The sequence below is a fragment of the Bos indicus genome, chromosome 13, assembly GCF_029378745.1.
Source record: "Bos indicus isolate NIAB-ARS_2022 breed Sahiwal x Tharparkar chromosome 13, NIAB-ARS_B.indTharparkar_mat_pri_1.0, whole genome shotgun sequence".
Taxonomy (NCBI): Eukaryota; Metazoa; Chordata; class Mammalia; order Artiodactyla; family Bovidae; genus Bos; species Bos indicus.
In genome coordinates this window covers 67122302-67146254 of record NC_091772.1, presented here as the reverse complement: position 1 = coordinate 67146254, position 23953 = coordinate 67122302, and the positions used below count along the sequence as shown (strand labels likewise).

At 48.7% G+C, this 23953-nt stretch overlaps 1 protein-coding gene across 1 annotated transcript in view; it reads left to right on the top strand.

Moving 5' to 3' along the window:
- Positions 1 to 1943: 1943 nt before the first annotated feature.
- KIAA1755 (KIAA1755 ortholog) overlaps positions 1944 to 23953 on the top strand; it is a 38692-nt gene continuing 16682 nt past the window's right edge. The window contains exons 1-5 of the mRNA XM_019972404.2: positions 1944 to 2244; positions 14655 to 14852; positions 18912 to 20241; positions 20722 to 20919; positions 23779 to 23902. Of these exons, the coding sequence (XP_019827963.2) occupies positions 2242 to 2244; positions 14655 to 14852; positions 18912 to 20241; positions 20722 to 20919; positions 23779 to 23902 (1853 nt within the window). The 5' untranslated portion in view covers positions 1944 to 2241. The remainder of the gene's footprint in view (positions 2245 to 14654; positions 14853 to 18911; positions 20242 to 20721; positions 20920 to 23778; positions 23903 to 23953) is intronic.

Genomic DNA, 23953 nt, shown 5'->3' with positions numbered 1-23953 from the left:
CGAGAAGATCCCCTGCAGCAGGAAATGGCTACTTATTCCAGTATTCTTGCCTGGAAAATCCCATGGACAGAGGAGCCTGGTGGTCTACAGTCCATGGGGTCACAAAAAATTGGACATAATTGAGTACGTCCAATTTTGGTTTCCTCAGTTAACTCCTATCCAACTTTGAACAAACTGCATAACTTCTCATTATCTCAGGTTTTTTTCACCTGTAAAATGAGGACAATAATAGAATTTACATCGTGTTTGTCTGTGTTGATGTAATTCCATCGGTCATCAAGAGTTTACAACTCATTCCTGCCAGGACCATCCCACTTACCTTGTATGTTTCAGAGGATGGACTCTGGCCTTCTCACTGATTCTGTGAGCACCCCATACTCCACTAATCCTTCATTTTTTTGCCTAACTCACAATCAGTCTCCATTGCCTGCAAATCCTGAACACTAGATGTCATGTCAATTCTGTTTCCCTGCAAAGCTGGAACTCTAGAACCTCCAGCCTACGATCCCCTCAACTTCCAGCAGGATCCTGCCACCTGATATCAACAAGTCTGTTCTCTCCAAAGCTCGAGTCTGGAGTAATGATACCAAAACCATCCAGACCGGCTTCTTCGGGTTGGAGAGGATTTGACTGCTGAATACATACCATCAAGAGATCCCCCGGGCTGGAGCTATTAGAAATAGGGGATTCTTAGTCCTGAATTAACAACGAACAAACAGAAGTCCAGGGATGTAAAGGGACTTGTAAAAGTTATACAAACAAGATGAGATGGCTCCTAGCTTGGATACTTTCTGCAAAAAGACTGGTTGACTTATGTGGGTTGGGAGATGGGCTGTGAATGATGCTTGGACTTTGAACTTAAACCCTTACTACTATACTTGTCCGTTTTCATTTCTTTGCTTAGTCCCAACTTCTTTAAGCTTAGTATTACCTCAGGGCCTTTGTACATGCTGTTCCTTTTGCCTGGAACTCTGATTCTCCCACTCCATCTCTACTCTTCACCTAATTTCTTCCCCTCTTTCAGATCTAGGCTTCTCTCCCCCTTCCTAAACCACCAGCTCTAGGCTGATCCCCCTACTGTGCCCAGCATTAACGTTTGTCTGTTTCCTTCTTAGCAGTTCACACACTCAGGTATTACTTTTTTGTGTTTTACGCCTGTCTTTCGCACTAGATTGTACATTACCCAAGGACAGGGGCTCTGTCTTGTTATGGCTCAGTGCATGGTACAATGTTTGATAAAGGACTGGATGAATCCCAGAGTCACCCAACAAGAATAACTAGCTATCATCTAGTTTCCCAGTCTCCCTCCAAAACTGAAGCTTAGCTGGGAACAGTTGTTTGGCCACAGTCACAAAACCGGTCACTATTTGAGAGAAATAAGACTAGTACTCACAACCGCCATCTCCTCTAAGCCTTGAGTTGGGTGGTCCTGGTGAAGCATGGGTGGGCTTCACAGGGGAAAGGCCTTGGGACATAATTCTTGCCACCAAATCTAAGAGGTAGGTACTATCGTCACCATTGTCACCATTATCATCACTACCACCATCATCATCCCCATCTTACAGATGAGGAAACTGATTTGCGAGAGTTCCTGACTTGCTGGAATCCCCCAGCTGGCAAGTAGACGAGGTTCACTTCACCGAGCATCAGGACAGCGCCAGAGCCTCGTTCTGTCAGTCTGTACAATGGGCGCTTCCTGGGGTGGGCGGGGTGCAAGATGACTGAGGCAGGAGCTCGGCGGCGGGAGGAGTGAGGAACAGGGCCAGATCAAATTCCCCTTGGTAGCCCGCGGCCCTGGGCCGGGAGGGGGGCGTCTGGTTCTCATCACAGGCGGCGGCGGGCGGGGCGGGGGCAAGGCGCCGGCTCCGAGGGGCCGCCGTCGGCCGCCGGGTCCCACGCGGGGAGCAGCCCCCGCCCCGCCCGTCCCGCCCCTGCGGCCGCCCTCGGTGGTGGCCCGGCCCTCTCCGCCCGCGGCTCTCCCCTTCTGTCTCTGTCTCCAGTCTCAATCACCGTGCGTCTCTCCTGCACCCACTCTGTCTCTCTGCCCGAATCCCCGGCTCCCCTCGCAGATGAGGCGGGGTCGGCGGCGTCCGGGGGCCAGCCCACCCCGCCCGATCCAGGGCTAGGCGGAGGGTCTGAGGCTGCATCCGACAGACTGAGGCACCGACGCGCGGACCGGACCCTCTGAGAGTCACCCGGGAGAGGAGCAGCCGCCGCCGCCGAAGCTTGTACCCCGTCACCATGGTAACTCCTGCCAAGGCCTGGACCACCTTGCTCTGTCCCCTGTTGATGGGCACAGCCCTAGAGAGGGATGTCCAAGGCAGATTCCTTTTACGTTGAGACCACCTTCAGTTCCTGGCCAGAGGTCTGTGCTTAACTGCCCCAACCAGCAGGGGTGGGGTGGAGGATGCAGAAACCCATCTCTGGCGATGGCTTCCTTCCCTCCTCTCTGGACCTGCTTCTGTCCTTGTGTGAAGTGGATGCATTAAGATTGGATGTTTGGTAAACTCTGATACTGCACCATCCCATTGCACAGACCAGAGCTGAAACCTAGCTCTGAACCCTGGACAAACTTGGGGTGGTGTTACATTTCAGACCTGAGGCTGAGGGTCAGATATGTGCATTGTTGTCACTGTGTTTGGATGGGGAAAGGGTTCAAGTCCCCTCTTAGCCCAGTTGGGCACCACAGGGCAAGGTGGGTTAGGGTACCAAGGGGAGAGGAGGGACTTGTTCACCCAGGCTTGGCGTGGTGTTGCTGCTTTCGACTCAAAGAAACAAAGTCAGGTCTACTCATTGGTCCAAGAGGAAGTGCTCCCATGGGAACTGGGTGGGGAGGTAGGCCTAGGGGAGTGGGAGAGAGAGAAGGGAGGGTTATACCCCCCATGCCATGTCTTTCGGAGCTGGCACCTTGAGAAGGCTGGGGTGCTGTGTGTGTGTGTTTGTGCCAATATCTGGAAACAGAATGAAAGAAAAGCTTGTTTTCAAGGAATCTCAGCCCAGTTTCAGCCAGGAGCCCCGGGCTGGTTCACAGAAGTGGTGGGGATTTGGAAAAGGGCTCCAGGGACAGGTCACAACTTTAATCCCTGTGATGAATGAGGTTGAATCTGTGTCAGTTGAATTTGTGCACATGCAGACTTCTATACAGACAGGTTCACACATACACACACAGAGCATGCAAACATTCTCACACCGCTGAACACACATGCCCTCTTGAACCCGAGCCTTGTATGCCTGCTCCCCCAGGTTGCTAGAATATGAGCATAATCACCTGCATATACACCACAGACATACTGTAAAACCAGACTCCTAAATCCACGTACCACAGGGCAGGTGTACACACACGTCGCTCTTGGAGCTGTTTGGCAATAGTCATCATAAGTTAACAGATCTTCACCTCTCACCACAGGCAAGTCTCTGAGCTGGGCAATTTACATACAGGAGATCATGTAACTCACACCTCCTCCAACAGTAAACCTGCTGTATCTCCACCCCACAGATGGAGACCCAAAGCTCTGGGAACTTAAGTGACTGCCTAAGGGTCACTCTATCAGGAAGTGGCAATTAGGACACCCTGAATTCTGAACTTGCACTGGATGGTCTTGGCCACCCCAAAGCCATTTTTTCTGGCTTCAGACTTAATGCAGTTATTTGTTTTAGAATCCAGATGCCCTGCTGGGCCGCAGACACCTCAGATCAAGGCTCAGACACTGAGTGGCTCCTCTCAAAGGGTGAACAATTCTTTCCTGAATGGGAGTGAGGGATGGATTTTCCGCTTATCTCTGTCTTTAAATATTAAAGGTTGCCACTTGCCCATCTTTTCTGGAGTCAGCGTACTCCAGCCGCTCTGACTTTGGTTTCGAGTTTTCATGTTTCGTGCTCTCTTCTGCCACGGGGCCTTTGCACAACTGCTCCTTCCAGGTGGAACACCTTCCTCTAAATGAATTCCTATTCATCCTGTGTGTCTCCACCCGATGTCACCTCCTCAGGAAAGTCTTTCCCGAATCTTCTGCCTTTCACTCTAGCATGCTATGTATCTCTACATCCTGGCACCCATCACAGCTGTAATGTTTGTGGGGTGATTTGATTAATGGCCATTTAGTGTTCTGGGCAGCCCAAGGTCACAGAATCTTATGACAGGGGCTTAGGGCTTACCTGGTCCCACATTTCTTAAATTTCCATATCATTATAATAATTTTTGCATAACTACTTACTGGATAAGGTGTAAAGAAATTACAAAATGTACTACTTATTATTTACTTAATATTTTATTGAAATCAACTACTTTGTAAGTTTAAAAATATATTTAAATAGGAAATCTTATGCCCATGAAAAATCAGTATTCATTGTCATTAATAGAAAGTAACTGAACAAATAAATGCAATGAAAGTGAATATATATTAGAAAATTGTGGCTGGATCAAGTTGGATGTAGATGATTCTAAGCCTAGGACTATTTTCTTTCTCTTAAAAGAAGTAGTAGCTAAGTGTCTGAGAGGTGTTCCAGGTATATTGGCACTGAGCTTTCTCTTTGGTCTCATAAAGAGGACTGGGAGAGAATTAGAATAACTTTCTTACTGTGATTTCACATCAAGTTCATGTCCCCCCAGATCATCCCATGGGCCACCTGTGATCCCACCCCATGCTTTGAAAAATGCTGGTTGAGTCCAATTCAATTCACTCAACATTGCGAAGTACCTATCTTTGCAATGGTGGGTGGTCCTCCAAAGCACCTACTGTGTGCCAGGCCCTGTGTAAGGATCAGGGCCTGGAGATGAGTCAGCCCTGGTCCCTGCCTGGGGGGCTTGCAGTCAATGGGGAAGGCAGACCACTCCCTGGGAATTCTGTGCTGAATGATGAGCAGTTGAGTCCATCACTTTGCCTGGAAGCACATATATCATGAAAAAATTAAAGTTACGGGTCGGGGGAGTTCTTTGGTGGTCCAGTGGTTAGTACTCAGGGCTTTCAGTGCCCTGGGTTCAATCGTTGGTCAAGGAACTAAGATTTCCACCAGCAGCCCCCCCCCCAAAAAAAAATGCAGGTGGAGTAGGGCTCTGAAGGAAGAGCTCACCCAGTCTGGGGAGGAGCTTGTGGGAGTTCAGGATGTGCTTCCCAAAGTGGGGAATCCACAAAGGGTCCTGGAAGGGGAGACTTCGATGGCACTTAGATGAGCATTTCTCATTTTACAGCTTTTCATCTTAATGAGTGTTGCTGCTGCTGCTAAGTCACTTCAGTTGTGTCCGACTCTGTGCGACCCCATAGACGGCAGCCCACCAGGCTCCCCTGTTGCTGGGATTCTCCAGGCAAGAAGCAGGAACACATGATAATAAATACAAATAAATTCAAGTTGAGAATGAATTGACAGAAAGATGAATAGGAAGTATTGGGCTGGCCAAAATGTTTGGGAAAACCCAAACAAACTTTTTGGCCAACCCCATAAATAATGGATATTAAACAATAAATTAGGCTAGGTGAACAGTAAGAAAAACTCATGAATGAGATACATGGGTCATTGGGAAGCCCTGAGCTAGGGTGTATTGTGTATTAGACATAGGAAGGGGATTCTGGGGAGATTAATGGGCCACTAATGCCAGGCTTGGAAAAGGAAATGGCAACCCACTCCAGTATTCTTGCCTGGAGAATCCCATGGAGGGAGGAGTCTGGTAGGCTACAGTCCACGGGGTTGCAAAGAGTCGGACATAACTGAGCTACTTCACTCACTCAATGCCAGGATGAGCTGCTCAGGCATTGGGGAGCTTCTCAAGATAGTTGAACAGTGGAAGGTACAGTTGAGTCTGTGTGTTAGAAAGACCATCATGGCCAAAGGGGAGCCTAGACAGGTGGCAGGGAGCCTGGGGAAGAGGCAGAAGAACTGGTAGTTATGTGGGCAGGTTCATATGCTGGCTCTACCATTGACTTGGGCTCAGTTTCTTAATCTGTAAAATGGGAATAAATATACCCATCCCATAGAATGTTGAGAAGATGAGATAAAAGAATGTATGGAAATTTTTTAGCATAAGACATGCCACAGAAGACTTGCTCAGTAGGAAGAAGCCCTAGTTATAATAGTTATTAACCTTATGTGGTTTGGGTGGGAGATGAACCCCAGGGCAGAGACAAAAGGGCCAGGAGGGAAAGGAACAAACACAGAACTAAGGCCCAGAGAGGTGAACCAAATTGCTCAAGATCACACAGATGATACACAACAAAGCTAGACTTGAACGTGGGCCTGCTGACTCCCACTTGCTTTTTAGTTCACTGCATCTGAGTTGTTTTTCCAGTTTCTGAAAGTTTTTTTTTTTTTTAATAAGGAGCCAATTCTCACTCATACTTCCACCCACACAAAACTAAAAAGGATTCAAAGCAGGAGAAGCTTTAGATGGATGTGAGCAATAACTTCCTGGCACCCAGAGCAACAGAACACTGGTTAGATTTTCCTGCCTGGAGGAGTTCAAGGGGTGGGTCCCAGGTAGTTGAGCCTGGTGGTCACAGCTTGATACCCACCAGGCTGCATCAGGCTCATAGATGTATTCGGTTTGGCCAAACTTTAAAATATTGGGAGGTTTTACTAAAATGTCAGTGGATCTGGCAATGCTGGGCAAAGGCAGCACTGGGCTGGAGCTGATGAAATGGGGCATGTGCCCCAGGAGCCACAGCTCCCTACGGCTTCCCTGATTCTGAGGCCCACCATAAGGGGTCACTCGCCAAAGGGCTAGAGGGGTTATTTTCTCACACAGAGACCAATTCCGTCTTCCATGTCAACTCTCAGGCCTCTGTAGGCATTTGCATCTGTGGCTGCTGGTTTAGACCTTCCCTGGACCTGAGTAGGAAAATGGATGAGACAGCCCTTTGTAAACTTTCTCACTACCTGTGGGCTAACTGACCCCATTGGGAAACCACATGCCAGGTCCAATCCTTCCTGGATCTGATTATACCTTGAATTCTAGAAAGGCCCCACTTGGAATGGCCTTGGAGATAGATAAGCCCAATGCTTCCATTTTACAGATGGGGAAACTGAAGCCAAGATGACTCGGTGAGTCAACGGTGGAATCTCATCTTCCCTTGGCATTTCTGCCACAGAGGGGAGTAGGGGTTGAAGGTCGTAGCCTGAGGATACTGCTTACCTCAGCTTTCCTCCACCCTCTCTTTTCCCAAGCTTGGAGGTGCCGATACTAGGTGATGCTAAAATTTACTGTGCCTGTCGGAGCAAATGCATAAAGCTGGACCTTTAAGAGCTCAGCCCACCTCTCAAACGGCCCAGCTAACCACAGCTGGTGAGACCATTTAAAAAGGGAACCAGACTTAGAAACACACACACACAATCACACTTTTATATCCCCGCCCCCCAATTATAAAATCTCTACAGGCTAGTTACAGAGTGTTCGGAAAATCCAGCGACTGAGGAGGAAAATTAAAACTGCGACTTACAAGCCCCTGCCCCTCACAGCCCTCAGGGGTAACTACAGTTAACACTTTATTTGATGGCCTCTCAGCTTACACACATTTTTACACAGTGGAGACCACACTGCATGGGAATTTTTCTTTAAAAAAATTCTAATAGTCACAAGAATACTTACCGCTGGAATAGGAGAGTGGTCTGGGTGGGGACCTCTTTCTTGCAGGGAGGGGCGTGGAAATCTTGACCTTTCGATTCGGGTAGTGGTTCCAGGGGTATGTACAGAGCTAAAAATGCATCAACCTGTGCCTTTTATGTTGTGTTAGCTGTTCAGTCATTTCCGACTCTTTGCGACCCAGCAGGCTCCTTTGTCCATGGAATTCTCCAGACAAGCATACTGGAGTGGGTTGCCATTCCCTTCTTCAGGGGATCCTCCCAACTGAGGAATCGAACCCAGATCTCCTTCATCGTGGGCAGATTCTTTACTGTCAGAGCCACCAGGGAAGCCCGTGCACTTTCTGTTTGCTTACTTGATAAAGACAAGACTTAAGATTACAATAATAATAGAGGCTCTTTGCAAAGACATTGATCAGAAATTTACAAACACCCATACTCCCCGCTCGTCTTATGCCCAGACAAGACTGCCGGGAACAGACACTCTTCTCTGTCCTTTGGCATCATACAAGGTACCATGGGTCATTCCAGAAGGTCTGTGAGCATTGTACAGGTGCCAGCCTTGCGGGCCGATCCGGCCAGGCCCATTGGTGTTTCCATCTCTGGCACTTGGTCACAGGGGAGGGGGCTGGAGGGCTACAGACAGGCTCTGGGCGGTGACACCCTCTTCTTTCTCAGCTTCAGGCTGTCTCCTGCCTCAGATTCTGTCGAGGAGCAGTTAAAGGTGCAGCCAGGCTGTGCTCACAGGGGAGGAATGGAAACATGTTGATTAAGTTTCACGGAAATCATTTTGAGGGGCCCATGTCTAGCCGACGGTGTTTGGGTTCCTGTGGTCCCAGGCTGGGCTGCTCGGTTGATTTTGAGTGGAGAATGGCCAATTTTCCTCTCTGCAGCTGCCTGGGCCCCGTCACTGTGTGCTTCCCCCAATACTTGGACAGCTTATGAGCCCCTGGGGTTCAGGCCTGTAGCAGGTAGTGCTCTGGCCAAGAGCTCAGAATCATGTTAACTTAGAACATTCTTCCTTTTTACTGGCTGCTCCATATATGGTTAGAGTGTGCGGCCAGCTGAGCCAATGTGTAAAAGCCAAGGCCTCCCAGGCTACAAGCCTCTGACCGTGAGAGGTAAACAGAGTCTTTAGGTCCCACTCAAAACAGGGCAAGACAGCTGGGAAGGGTGCCCCCAAGTCTGGTGGCTGTTGGGGGCCCCAAGGCAGACTCCCAGTGATAAGGCAGAGGGTGGATTTGACCCTCCCAGACCTGGGTTGGATCCTGGCTTTTTCTCCCCTTCTCTGTGACCTTGGGCCAGATCAACCTCAGTTTCTTTATCTGCAAAATGGGATGTTCCTATTTTGCCCCTAGGATGGTTGTGTGTGGCCAAGCAGTGTGAGTAGAGAGTGTGGTTCACAGTAGGTGCCTGGAAACTGTTGTTAGTATGGGGGGGACCCTTGTGGATTCGGGAAGGGACCAGATGTCTTCATATAGAGGCCAGGACTTGAGCTTTGTTCGACAGAATGAGTAAAAATAAATAACAATTAATAACAGTAACAACAACAGCAACAACTTTTACTTTTCTTATGACTTCCTACATCCCTTATCTCCTTCTATGTCCAGAATAGTCATCTGAGCAAGACAGGCAGGGGACTAGAATTCATATTTACAGATGGGGAACTGAGGCTCATCATTTTTTTTCCCCCAGACATTGGGATGCAGACTGTAGTTGAGTCACAGGTGGTCCTAGAGTGAAACTAAGTAACGTGGAATAGTGTGGTTAGAGTCTGTCTCTTTCAAACTCTCCTCTGATCTGAGCACCCAGGGAGTAAGCCTCCCTCTGTGAAAAGATGTCTTTAACACCTTTCTAGAGTGTGGTGATCAGAGAGTGTTCTGACCTTCAGGAAGTCACCAAATATCCCTAGAATTTAATGGCAGTATTTGTTTTCATTGTTTACTGTTTGTTTTCAATATTTTTTAAAAATATAGTTGACTTACAATGTTATGTTAATTTCTGCTGTGCAGCAGGGTGGTTCAGTTATACATATATACACACTTTTTATTATTTTCCATTGTGATTTACCAGAGGATATTTTTTAAAGCAAGCGCTGCTTTCTTAGAAGTTTATTTACTGTTTTTATTTTTGGTTGTGCTGGGTCTTTGTTGCTGTGCACAGCCCTTCTCTGGTTTGGCTGTGGCTTCTCACTGTCGTGGCCTCTCTTCCCTACTTCGTGCTGTCGTGGCTACGGGCTCTAGGGCACATGGGCTTCAGTATTGCTGCATGCGGGCTCAGGAGTTGAAGTGCAGGGGCTTAATTGCTTCATGGCATGCGGGATCTTCCTGGACCAGGGATTGAACCCATGTCTTCTGGGTTGGCAGGTGGATTCTTAACCACTGGACCACCAGGGAAGTCCTACCATAGGGTACTGAATGTAGGTCTCTCTGCTACACAGCAGGACCTCGCTGTTTATCCATTACCTTTTGTTTTTTTTTTAATTAAATTTTACTGAAGTATAGTTGCTATGCAAATCCATTACTCTTTTTTTTTTAAATGGTTTATTTTTATGGAAATTGAATAGTAAAAATAGATTTTATATAATAAATGTGTAATTATTTTATAGTTATATATTAAATTATTTGCATAAATATACACTTACAGAGGGGCTTCTCCAATGGTTCAGTTGTAAAGAATCTACCTGCAATGCAGGAGACACAGGTTTGAGGTCTCAATCCCTGGGTTGAGAAGATTCCCTGGAGGAGGGCATGGCAACCCACTCCAGTAGTCTTGCCTGGACAATCACACGGACAGAGGAGCCTGGCAGGCTACAGTCCATAGGTCACAAAGAGCTGGACATGACTGAAGCAACTGAGCACACAGTTACATGAGATATACATATATATGGCTATTATAATAATACATGTAAATATACTTATGAATAAATATAAACGAATACATATTTCAATACATTGAAAAAATAAGTATCAGTTCAGTCGCTCAGTCATGTCCGACTCTTTGCAACCCCATGAATCGCAGCACGCCAGGCCTCCCTGTCCATCACCAACTCCCAGAGTTCACTCAGACTCACGTCCATCGAGTCAGTGATGCCATCCAGCCATCTTATCCTCTATCGTCCCCTTCTCCTCCTGCCCCCAATCCCTCCCATCAATAAAATAATATAAAAACTACCCAATGCATCTTTGGTTTATTTTTGGAGTTACATTCTAGTTAGGCCAACTTATATTGATTTTTCCATTTAAAGTAGTGATATAATAATAATTGTAACCTGACTACAAAAAAAGCAGTGATGGCTGTCGTTTAAAGTGCTTACTAAGTGCTAGACTTTGGCAGAGAATCTACGTGTACTCTCTCACTCAACCTGTCTCAACTCTTTAACGCAGGTAGGATGATAGTCTCCAGCTTTAAAGATGAGGAAATGGAAGCAAAGAGAGTTAAGTAACTTGCCAGGTCATGTGACCAATAAATGGCAGAGCTAGACAAACCGACAAAGGTCTAGCACAGCTGAAAATAATAAATAAATGATTTTTTAAAAAAGATGCAATTATGTATGTAAGTTTTTAAGAAGTAATAAGCGGAGGGACTTACCTGGTGGTCCAGTGGTTAAGCCTTTACGCTTCCACGGCAGGGAGTGTGCGTTCCTTCCCTTGTCTGGGAACTAGAATCCTGAAGCGTGACCAAGAGATTAAAAAAAAAAAAAGTGAGTGGATTTGAAGAAAAGTAGTAAATGATGATAGTACAAAAGGTATTAAAAAGAAAAGGTATTCAGATACTCTAATATTCATGAAGGTGACAATAAATGATTAAATTTCCAAAAACAAAACAAAACATAGCTAGCCCAACTCCATGTGCCCACGAGGAATGAGGCCTGGCAAGGAAGCGCCTACTCCAGGCAGCACAGCAGAGTAGGACCTAGGAGAGGGGAGGGACGGGTGGCAGCCTGAGTCAGGGTGTCTGTGTGTTCATGGGTGTCAGACAGGGTCCCCCAACTTCCTGTCCCCACTGCTGGCCTCAGGATTAGATGGCCAGGGAGGAGAGGTGGTATTGGGATTACTGGGTGTTGGCCAGGGGAGGCATTGAGAGAGGTCCCCAGGCCAGATGAGCTTTTCCTTGTTCTTCAAAATCAAACCCCATCCCCATGCTAGTGTGAAAATAGCGCCTCCTGGGCTTGTGCACTGCTGTGTGTGGGGGTGTGTCCCCTCTGAGCTTCCTGCTGTCATGCCAGGACCCTCCTTCCTTCAGAATGGGGGCTGTAGACATTCTTTCATTCGTTCTACAGAGAGCAGTAGAGGGCCTCCCTTGCGCTCAGCTCTGTGGGTGCTGGTGACCCAGCAGTGACCCTGACACTTGTCTAAATGCCCTGAGCTAGCATCCCTTGCTTTATAGCCTCCTGGCATTGGAATCTTTCTGGGATGGAGAAATGCATTTTTCCTTCTCCTCAAAGTCTCTATTTTATTCCCTATCTCCAGGGACCTCATTTAGAAAAATGATTTTTCTGCCCTAGATAGGCCTTCTTTATGTTGAAGTCTTATTTATTCTCGTCTTCCTTTACACCCCTCAACAATAGATGGACTCATAACGGCACCCAATCTGGGGCAACCAAAAGGGCTTTCATCAGGCTTTTGAAGAGCTGAAAATCACAACCCACGGATCCCACCAGACCTGGTTGGGAACCTCTGGCCTTGTTCCACTTGCCCATTTTACAGGTGGAAAAGCTGTGACTCAGAGAGGGACACTTTATTCATCCCTCCACATTTACTGAGAACCCATTTTATGCCAGGAACGAAGACCCTAGATGAATAGGAGCCAGAGCTGGCTGTGTTAGTTTCTGTTGCTGCTGAAATAAATGACCACAAGTCTACTAGCTTACAGCAACATGAATTTGTTATCTTGCATCTCTATAGATCAGCAGGTCCAACTCATTGGGCTCACTTCAAGGTGTTGATGGGCTGCATTCTTTCCTGGAGACTCTCAGTGAGAATCCGTTAGCCTTCCCCAGCTTCTTGGAGCCGCCCACATTCCTTGGCTCTGCCTCCATTTTCAAAGCCAGCAGCATGTCCTCTCTCGGATGCTTCTTCCACGGTCACATTTCCTCCTGACTTTTGCCTCTTCTGCATTCTCTTCCACTTTTGAGGATGCTTGTTACTGGATTGGGCCCACTTGAATAATCCAAAATAATCTCCCTATTTTAAATCCAGCTGATTAGCAACTTTTATTCCATCTGCAATTTTAGTTCCTCTTTGCCACGTAAGGGGATTTAGTGACAGGTTCAACAGATTAGAATGTGGGCATTTGGGGGTGGGGGGCGTTATTCTGAATACCACTCCTGTCCTCAGGGAGCCTGGGCTCCACCAAGGGAGACAAAATCAGTGTGGCGTTCGCCATGGAGGCTGAGAAAAGGGGACACTTGACCCAGCTGGGATGGGAGCGGGAGGTCAGAGAAAGTCTGGAAGAGATGATGGACTGGCTGGGATGTTGCATATGAGAAGGAGTTAGTTTAGTGAGCATGGAGGTGGGCGGCATCCCTGGAGGAAGGAACAGCATGTGCGAAGCCTGGAAGTGAGGAAGAGAGTGCTGTGTCCTTGTGGCAGAAGCCTGGGGAGAATAGTGAGGCTGGAGGCCAGGCTAGCTGCTTTCTGAAGCCAGTGAGAAACCTGTGAGCAGGTTTTGAGCAGGAGACTTGCAAGGCTAGGTTTGCATTAAAAAAAATATATATATATATTTATTTGGCTGTGCTGGGTCTTAATCGTGGCACATGGAATCTTCGATCATCATTGTGGCATGCGAGATCGTTGGTGGTGGTGCTGGTTGCTCAGACGTGTCCGGCTGTTTACGACCCCATGGACTGTAGCCCCCCAGGCTCCTCTGTCCATGGAATTCTGCAGGCAAGAATACTGGAGTAGGTTGCTATGCCCTTCTCCAGGGGATCTTCCCGATCCAGGGATCCAACCCAGGTCTCCCACATTACAGGCAGATTCTTTACTGTTTGAGCTACCTGGGAAGCGAGATTGTTAGTTGCGGCATGTAGGATCTAGTTCTCTGATCAAGAATCAAACCCAGGCCCCTTGCATTGGGAGTGTGGAATCTTAGCCACTGGACCACCAGGGAAATCCCCCAGGTTTGCATTTGAGAAAGATCACCCTGGGGTCCTGTTGGAGAAATGGCTGGGAAGGAGACTAGAGATGGGAAACCAGTGACGATGTGATTCAGTAAAAGAAGTGATGGGGACCTGGATCAAGGCAAGGAAGGGGAACAGAGCAGAGGGAGTGGGTTGGTGAACTGTTGGAGATGAGAAGACTATAGGATACAGTTGACAGTTGCCTGTGGGCAGGAGAGGCAGGAGGAAGGGGCAAGATGATGAGCAGATTTCTGGTTTAGGAGTCTGACTGGATGAGGGGGCCAATCACTAAGGTAGGGTTGTGGAGAAGGAGTAGGCTTAGGAGGGTATGTGTTGATGGTCTGTTCCCAAAAAACACCTAGGGAAGGCATCCCCCATATATGAATATGGGCGCTTGTATCAATTATACCAACTTGTATCTGTTGGTTATAGCTGTGTAACAAACCACCCCAAACAAGTAGTATAAAACAGCAACCACTTATTATCACTCATGTGTCCACATATGGCTGGGGCTTGCCTGATCCAGGCTGGGCTTTGCTGGTGGCTCACCTTCAAACTGCAGGCTTGCAGGTCAGCTAAGTAGCCAGATTTGGGATTGTTGACCACCCCTTTCCTTCTGGCCCTGACCTGAATGCCTTCCCTTGTTCTACTCTACCTTGGACCAGCAGATGATAACCGAGCAAAGAGCTACAGGAGGGGAGGGAATCAGGATGTCTTAAGGAGGAGCATTCTAGGCAGAGGCAACAGCCAGTACAAAGGCCCTGAGGTGAGATTTTGCCTAGTGTTTGAAGAACAGGAAGAAAAGCAGTGTGGCTGGAGGGGGTGTGTGAGTGGGAAGGGGTAGCAGAGGAAGTCAGAGTTAGCCAGGACCTTAGTCACATGGGGCCAGGAAGGTCCTGGGAAGTGGCCACTACTCTTATTGTTATTGCTGCTATCACCTTCCATCCTCTTCTCCTGTTCCCCGCAGGACCCCCCATCCCTGGATGCAGCCATCCAGCACGCCCTGGCGGGCCTCTATCCCCCTTTTGAGGCAACAGCACCTACCATCCTGGGTCAGGTGTTCCGTCTCCTGGATTCTGACTTCCAGGGCGATGGACTGAACTTCCTCCTGGATTTCCTCATCCCTGCCAAGCGCCTGTGTGAACAAGTGCGTGAAGCAGCCTGTGTAAGTTGAAAGGGACATGAGGTCGGGGTACAAGCTCTCCCAGAAGGGCTGGAGGTGAGCAGAGAAGGAAATGGGCTGGTGTGTGTCTTGTTGAAGAGCACGAACTGGGGATGTGGGATGGTTTTCGGGTGTTAATTGCTTGCCCCCCAAAAGACTTAAGCCCCATAGATGGACAGGAAGGTCCCTTGGGCCTTTGCCCTCTGACATCTAGGAGTCAATCACATTTGCACTTTAAATAACAAGGAGGGAGGCCTGGGTAAAGCATCCATGTGGATTCTCTGGCCCCCAGGAATTGATACTGTGGACATCAACTGGCTATCTTGACTCAAGTGGGAAGCTTCAGTAGAAATAGTAGAGAATGTCCCAGACCTTCCTTGGAGCCCTTGTGGCATCAGAACTCTTGCTTTCCTCCCTGGGTGATGAATGAACGAATACCAACTTCGATCAATTAATAGGGACCGCCGAGAGCACCTGGTTGGCTCAGTAAGAAGGGATTCTATGAATGGTTAATTATGTCTTCAATGTTTAAGGATGCAATAGACATACTAGTGCTTGTCTGACTCTTTGTGACCCCATGGACTATAACCTGCCAGGCTCCTCTATCCATGGGATTCTCCAGTCAAGAATACTGGAGTGGGTTGTCATTTCCTCCTCCAGGGGATCTTCCTGACCTAGGAATCGAACCCATGCCTCTTGCACTGGCAGGAAGATTCTTTACCACTGAGCCACCTGGAAAGTCAATGAGACTCCTTCAAACCCAGATCTCAAGGAGCCCTCTCCTGAGGCAAAGTGGAAAGAAAAGTGTTTTAGGCAGAACTCATTGGCTGCAAATGACAGATCCTTACTTAGGTCAGGACAAGGTGATCCTGACATGAGTCTGAGGTGATCCACTAATCAGACCCCTTCAGGACTCTGTCTCTTGTCTCTGCTTCTACTGCTTGTCAGGATCATTCTTACAAGCTAGGTGTTTCCTCAAGGGTGGAGCCCAGGGCAGCACCAGGATCAAACCCTACTCTGAAGAAGAAAATGAACTCTTCCCCATCAGTTGCAGATAGAAAACCACAAGGGAGAATCCTGATTGGCTGGGCTTGAGCCTTCCACCCGTGCTTGGACCAATCATTGAGACAAGAGGAATGAGGTACCAGGATTGGCCAGGTTTGGATCCTGTGTCTATCCTTGGACCAATTATTGCAGCCAGAGGAATGGATAGGAGGACTTTGCAGACTTGAATCGTATACCTCCCTCTGTGCTCAGAGGGTGGAGATTGTTTTAAGAAAAGGGTAGGGAGAGGTCTTTGGAGACCAAAAGCTTCATGGAACTTACCCTCATCCTTCAGAGTTGCTGATTCTGCTCTGCCCTTCTGTTATTCAATGCCCACCCCTAACTGCTCTAGCCTCAAGAATTGCTAAGAGCATCTTAGGTCCTACTAGCCTTTCCTGAGTTGCTCATATCTGTCAGGGACCTGGCATATCAGGAACAGAAATAAATGGAGGAATTATGTGCATCATTTCAGTGATAGAAAAGAATTGAATGCAGTTCAGGCTTAGGAGGCTAGAATAAGAGATGGTTGGAACTGGAAGGAAATAGGTCATTTCATTCTAGGTGCTTAGCACAGTGGCTAGCACATAGAAATAGCTCCATACACATTCACTGTTCTTGGACGAGAAGAAAGAGTCTCGCTGAAACACTGCAGCCAATTTCCACATATCCATGTTGACATTATTTAAGCTGTATCCTCCCCATCCTTCCCTCCTGGCTCAGTAGTAAAAAATCCGCCTGCCAATGTAGGAGGCACAGGTTTGATCCCTGGATCGGGAAGTTCTCTTGGAGGAGGAAAAGGCAACCCACTCCAGTATTCTTGCCTGAAAAATCCCATGGGCAGAGGAGCCTGGTGGGCTACAATCCATGGGTTGCAAAAAGTCGAATATGACTGAGCCACTGATCACGCACACAGTGGTTCCCCATCTTTATTTCTTCTCCCTAATAAACTCTACATCTACCAGCTTCTTTTATTTGGCCATTAAAACTGCATTTGCACTGTTCCTTTCCCATTTATTCTGGGGGCAAAGATCACAATAGTTAGATTTTTTATATTTTAATTTATGGACAACTTTAATTGTAATTATAGGTGAATTTGTGTCACCACAGAGCAGGGAGTGGTGGCATGGAATTAATGTATGCCCCCAGGGGTCAGGTGCCCAAGGTTCAAATCCAGTCTCCATCACTGTGAAGTTGGGGGATCCGTGTCTCCTCTCTGAACTTCAGTTTCCTCATAAGGAAAGCAGGCATGTTAATAACACAGGATGTACATACCTCACTGAGATGATACACACAGCTTAGCACAGAACCTGGCATGAGGAAATTGTTCAGTAGCTGCTGGCTGTTACTTTACCACTGTCTCCTTTCTCCCTATGAACTAAGAATGCTCTGGCCTCAAAGTCTTTCTTTGTAACCACCAGCACCCAGACAGACAGCCACAATCAATGAAGCCTAGGGAGACTGGAGACAAACATATGGCTGATTCTAAATGTGAGCACAAGTCCTCCTTTTGCGGCTTTTCAGCTGTGTGATGATGAGGCTTTTTTTTTTTTTTTTTTTACCATCTCTCTGAGCCTTGATTTTCTCATCTGTAAAGTGGGAATGATAGTTCCTGAACTGCCTGCACTCCTGAATTACTGTGAGTCAAATAAGATGATCATAACAGTCATTTCTATGATGATTTGCTATTTGCAAAATACCACTCGGCTGTTTCATCTCATTCACTGAGAAGTGGAGGGAGGGGGAAAGATGCTGTAAACAGCAGAGGACTATATGAAGAGGGTGAAATAACGCACAGACTTGTGGTTTATGGATAGAAAGTTTCTTGAAGACAGCCAAATCTGTCGTGTAACTGAAATGAATTGGCTTATCAACAAGGCAGGTACAGGTATGGTCAGATCTCATCATTCCCCCAATTCATAATTCCAGAAAACACCTGCTTGATTCACAGGAAGTTCAGTGTCATTCTCTAAAAGTCTCCCATACACTCATCCAAATTACATGAGATTATTGGAGCTTATTCGATCTGCGGGAATCAGACTCTTTCCCAAAAGTCAGGAAGAGAAAGACCTGTTTTCAGTTTGGTGGAGCTGTTGTTTCTGTTGATGCCACTAGGTGTCACTGTTGAACACTGGGCCTGCACAGCGCCGACTAAGTGCCTGAGCATGCCCGAACATCTACATATTATATTTTATGCATTGCATTGTTTTTAAAAAAACATACATGTATTTATGATTTCACTTAATCCTCAAACCAACCCAATAATACCAATGTGTGTATTGGTATCTGAGCTCAGTCACTCAGTTGTGTCTGATTCTTTGTGACTCCTTGGATTGCAGCCAGCCAAGCTCCATCCATGAGATTTTTCCAGGCAAGAGTACCTGAGTGGGTTGTCATTTCCTTCTCCAGGGGATCTTCCTGACCCAGGAATTGAACCTGCATCTCCTGCATTGGCAGGCGGATTCTTTACCACATGGGAAAGTCCTAATAATACCAATATGAATCATTATTCCTATTTGCAAATAGGGAAGCTGAGGCTCAAAGAAATTATGTCATTTGCACAAGTTAGCAATTCAGACCTTGGAACCCATGTCTCCCTGGCCCTAAAGTGGAGGGTTCAACTTGAACTGGGTTGAGAGGAGTTTTGATGGTTGGAAAGGAGAAGGCAGCCAGCAGGACAATCCTCATGGAAAAGGCTCTTGCTAACTGGTGCCTGGCGCTCAGAGCTTTTCTCCCTTGGCCCAGTAGGTGAGCAAGTATTGGTATTTTCAAGGTCAGGGCCAGGACTAGGGGGAGCAAGAGGCATGGAGGGCCCAATGTTTAAGGAGGCACTCCTCTCGGGGCTGCGTGACTTGCAGGATGCTGAGAGTGGGGCCTCCTTGGATGCTGTGTCCTAGGCACCTTTCTTGCCTCACCTGAGTCCTCGACTGTTCAACGTTCCTTCTGGGAGAGGGAAGGAAGAAACCCGTGGGCGGGGCTTTCAGAGCCCGATTCTCTGATGCTGTCTCCTCCTCTTTGCAGGCCCCCTACTCACACCGCCTCTTTCTGCACGAGGGCTGGCCACTGTGCCTGCGGGATGAGGTTGTGGTCCACCTGGCACCCCTCAATCCCCTCTTACTACGCCAAGGTGACTTCTACCTCCAAGTCGAGCCCCGGGAGGAGCAGTCCGTCTGCCTCACGATCAAGTGCCTCTCTGTGGACCTCCGCACAGTGGACACGAAGCCTGTCCCTGAGTCATCCTATCCTTTACTTTTCACCCAAGCCTGGCTGGAGGCCATCAACAGTGACTCTGAGGGCAGTCCCCTACACAACTGCCTGGTAGCTTCAGAAGATGGCATGGCCCCTGTGCCCTGGACCAAGATAACCAGCCCAGAGTTTGTGGATGACAGACCCCCAGCAGTGCATCTCCTCTCCCCAGCCTGGGAGTCCCTTCAGTTAGAGGCACTGGATTTGAGCAGCTCTCAAGAGCTGCACCAGGCCAGGTGCCCAGACAGGCAGGTGCTGCTTGTCCAGAGTTTGGGCAAGGGCAGGACACACAGGAACAAGTACCCAGGACTCATCAAGGTGGAGCAAGCTGGACCTGGGGAGGTGGGCTTCAGGGTGGAGGACCTGGAGGGAGAGTATGTGGCTCTTCTGGACTTTTCCCAAGAGAGCAGAGAAGGGTCTCCCAGTAAGGAGGTGGCGACGCCCAGTGGGTGTCCTTTGGGGACACCAGAAGAGCTATCTGGAACCAAGGAAATCCCTTTCTCTCAAAGGATGCTTCCTCTGTCAGGGGCCAATGGAGAGCCTTCCTTGGAAAAATGGGCTTGTGAGAAGCCTGAAAGCTTGGGGGAGAAACCCTGTGTTTGGGGCTTGGGGAGAAAGGCTAATGATAAAGTCCCTACCCAAGACTCAGAACACCAGCCCCGAGAGCCATACCTCAGCATCTTTGTAAACCCACTGCATTGTGCATCTGGCCTCGGGACAGGTGGCTCAGAAGAGCCACCCGCCTCCAAGACACAGGGCATTCAGGGAAACTCAGAGAACGTGGTCCAGCTCAAGCCAGGACCAAAACAAGCACCCTCTCCCCGGCTCTGCCCAGCTTCTCCTCTTGCTGCTCCAGCCTCCAAAACCAAGATGGAAGAGAGGACCAAACAGGGCAATGGGAGACTTGCCAAACCTGTGACCAACCCTGGTCGAAACACTTCCTCTACTGGGTCGCCCACTCCTGGGCTCAAATTCTCATTCTTAAAGGGGCAGAGGCAAGCCCCTGCGGCCCCAGAGAAAGCCTCACTCCAGCATGATGGGCCCTGGAAAGTCTTGTGTTCACTCTACTCACCCAAACCCAACCGAGCCAAGTGCTTAGGGAAAGGTAAGATGCCTGCATGCTCAGCTGGAGAGGGCAACTGTTCTCTAGATGTGATCAGGTGACAAGGTGGTGTAGGATGTCAGGGACGAGATTCATCTGGGCTGGGTCCATCTCAGGGGCTTAGAGCATGGGGTGGCATGTCAAGAAGCTTAAGGTCTCTTGAGCCTGTAATTGAGCAAGATTCTGTGGTTGTGTTGAGACAGCCTGAGTCTATACCCCAGTTTGGCCATAAACTGTCTGGGTGACCATGATCAATGACTTAACCTCTGTAAGGCCAGGTCTCCCTGTCTGTGCAGTGAGGATCTCGTCTGCCTCCTCGAGTTGTTTTGCAGTTCAAAGACAACACCAATAGTAAGGAGCTCAGCACAATGCCTGCCACATAGGAGATCGATATTGTAAGCGCTTATCGTTAGGCAGAATGTGAGAAAACATTTTCCCTGGGAAAATCCATCTTCTGCAATATTCTTTGTTGTTTATCCGCAGCTGGAACAACTCAGACCGAAACATCTGGCCTAGACGCTGACTCAGACCCAGTGACTGAGGAAAAGGCTGACTTCCCAGAAGCTTCTGCCGGCCCTCCAGAAAAAAGCCCCGCTCTGGACGAGGACCCCCCGGGGCTTGAGCCCAGGATTGGGGCCCTGAGCGTGGAGATATTCCATTCCAGGATTGCATGCCTGCCAGGTCCTCAGGGGCTGTAGGGGCGAGTGGAGGTGAAGGGGAGGGAGCGGTGGGGGTGGGGATGGGGTGGCTGAGAATCTTCAGATGTTGGTGGGTGTGGGGGAGCAGGGAAGGTCCTAGATGCCTGTGTTCTGGACCAGGCCTCCCTGGGACTCAGATTCTTCATCTTTCCAATGAAGGAGGTTAAAGCAATTTCTAGGTATTCCTTCATCCATCTATCCATTCCTCCCTCCCTCCCTCCATCCATCCATCTGTCTTACTTCCAGTGAGGCCATCAAGGTGAATGTCTTAGGTCAGGTTCCCTAGAAGCAAAGCTTAAGACAGGGATCCTTGGGGTAGTGATTTATTTTCCTGAAGGTTGCTTTCAGGGGAAGGGGAGTGAGGGAGGCAGGGCAAGGCAGGGGAGAAGCTAAGCCAGGATGTGACCTGATTCTCTGAGGGTGGGGCAGCTCTGGAGCATGAATTACATCACAGAGATTGTTCTATCTTAAGGTTCAGGGGCTGACCTGTTGTACACCTGGATCTGTGAGTCATCAGCAGCAGGCTGATCCTGGGATGAGGATGCAAGTGAACCCGTGACCCAGTTCAGCGGAGGGCAATTCTTCAGACAAGGGGACATCTCTGGGCCAATTTACAGCCTGTAACTACAGCCTCTGGGGGATGAGTGCTCTGACCTGATAACAGGGGTCTGATTGGGGTGTCAACGTCATCCAGTACTGAGAGTGTTATCACTCTTGTTTAACATTTTTTCATCTTTGCAATAAAGATTTATTGAGCACCTACTGTGCGTCAGACCCTGGGCTTAGCACTGAGGCTTCAGCAGAGAACCAAGCCTGCTCTCAGGAAGCATATTCTGGGAGTAAATTCAACAGGTTATTACAGTAGGTTATTATAATTCACAGTAAAATGTGACTCTGTGGCATTACAGGGGACTTTGGGAGGTGCGAGAGGCCCCTGGGCTGCTTGGGGTAGAGGAGAGGTCAGGCAAGACTTCCTGAAGGAAGTAACGTGAAACTCAGTCCTGTAGTATGAGTAGGTGTTATCTGTGTAAAACGGTGGGGATGGTGTTCCAGGCACAGAGAACAGCATGTGCAGAGTTCTCCAAGCAAGAGAAACCACTGTGCTTTCTGGGAACTGACTGTCCTGCAAGTCTGTTTTATTTCATAGACATCTAAGTTTCTGCGGACGTATCCGGGGGGACACTGATCTGTCATTTTGTTTTGTTTTCCTTTTTAAAAATATTTACTTATTTATTTGGCTGCCTCGAGTCTTCGTTCTGGCATGTGGGTTCTTTGTTGTGGGCGACTCTCTAGCTGCAGCACGTGGGCTCAGTAGTTGCAGTGCTGGGGCTTAGTTGCCCGTGGCATGTGGGATCTTAGTTCCCCAACCAGGGATCGAGCCCCTGTCCCCTGCATTGGAAGGCGGATTCTTAACCATTGGACCACCAGGGCAGTCCCTGCTCTGTCACTTTAAAACTCCTGGAGGACATTGTCTGTCTTCTTGGTCATCTTTGTTGAAGCTCAGGCTGTTTGTTCCTATGTTGGTGCTAAGTTGCTTCAGTCGTGTCTGACTCTTTGCGACCCCATGGACTGCAGCCTGCCAGGCCCCTCCGTCCATGGAATTCTCAAGGCAAGAATACTGGAGTGGGTTGCCATGCCCTCTTCCAGGGGATCTTCCCTACCTAGGGATTGAACCTGCGTCTCTTATGTTTCCTGCATTGGCAGGTGGGTTCTTTACCACTAGCACCATCTAGGAAGCCCCGCCCCCATGTTAATTGTTCACAAAGTCTCACAATCCTTCTGTGTTCTAGATGGTTGCACCCGTGTGTAAGGCAACACTTGCGAAGGTGGTTAAGTTTGTTGAAGGCTTCATGAGCTACAAAGGGTCTCCCACACTTCCACACTGTGGAGGGTTGTACCTGCACGGAGTCGACAGTGCTCACTGAAGGGTGGCCTTGAGTGAGGTGACTCTGGGGGTCAGGGCTGTGAGTCCAGAGTGCAGGACAGGCCCAGTTTCCAGTGGCCAGGGCCTCTTTCCCCCTGCTAGACTTTCCCTTCCCCACAGTGTAGACAGACTGTGCTGACCCCCTGGGCCTCAGACTCTTGACCCTTGTGGGGAGCATGGGGCACACTGTCTGGATTCCTGGAACAGGAAATAGTCTGTGGAGAACTCATGGTTAGATGTCTGCAAGAATAAATAGTGGGACTTCCCTTGCGGTCCAAACTCTGCGTGCAGGGGGCACTGGTTCAATCCCTGGTCAGGGAAGATCCCGTATGCCGCGTGGTATGGCCAAAAAAAAAAAGAGTAAATAGTGACCTGTCAGCTGTGGAATGCACACTCACCACATGGGGGCTGAGATGAGGACAGAGATAATGGCTATTACAACTGCTGTTTATGAGGCCCTTGCCCTGTGTTAAATGTTTCTCAGGAACTGTTTCATTTAGTCTTTGAAATAGCCTAATCCGCTCAGTATTGTATTCTCCCCATTTAACAGATGAGGAAACACACTGACTTGTCTAAGGACACAGAACAAGTCAGTGTAGAACTGGGACTTCAGTTCCTGTCTGTGTGATCCCAAAGCTCATTCTGTGAGCTCTGTTCTGCCCAAGGTGCCCAGGGCAAGGGGTGCCCAGAGGAGGGTGAGGCTGCCTCCGCATGGAGGATGGTTTTGGGGATGACTTTTCTGAAGAAGTAGTTTTTGAACTGGGTCTTGAGGGATGAATGGGAGTTCAGATGGAGAAGAGAAAGGGCATTCCAGACAGAGGGACTAGTACAGGCAAAGCCTAGAGGCCACAGAGCAGGTTCCTATAGAAGGGGCTCCACCGAAGTGCTCACTGCTCATGTGTGTGCTTTCTCTTCCAGGCGGTCGGGACAGGGCGGGGCGGCCCCTGCTCCTGGTGTCGACCACCAAGGGCCCCTGGGAGGCGCCGTGGTGCACGGCCTCGGAGGTCACCAAACTGTTTTCTTATCTGTGCACCATCCCCAGGTAAGGGGCTGGGCCAGCCTGACCACCCCATGCCCCCTCGGCCCCTCAGCC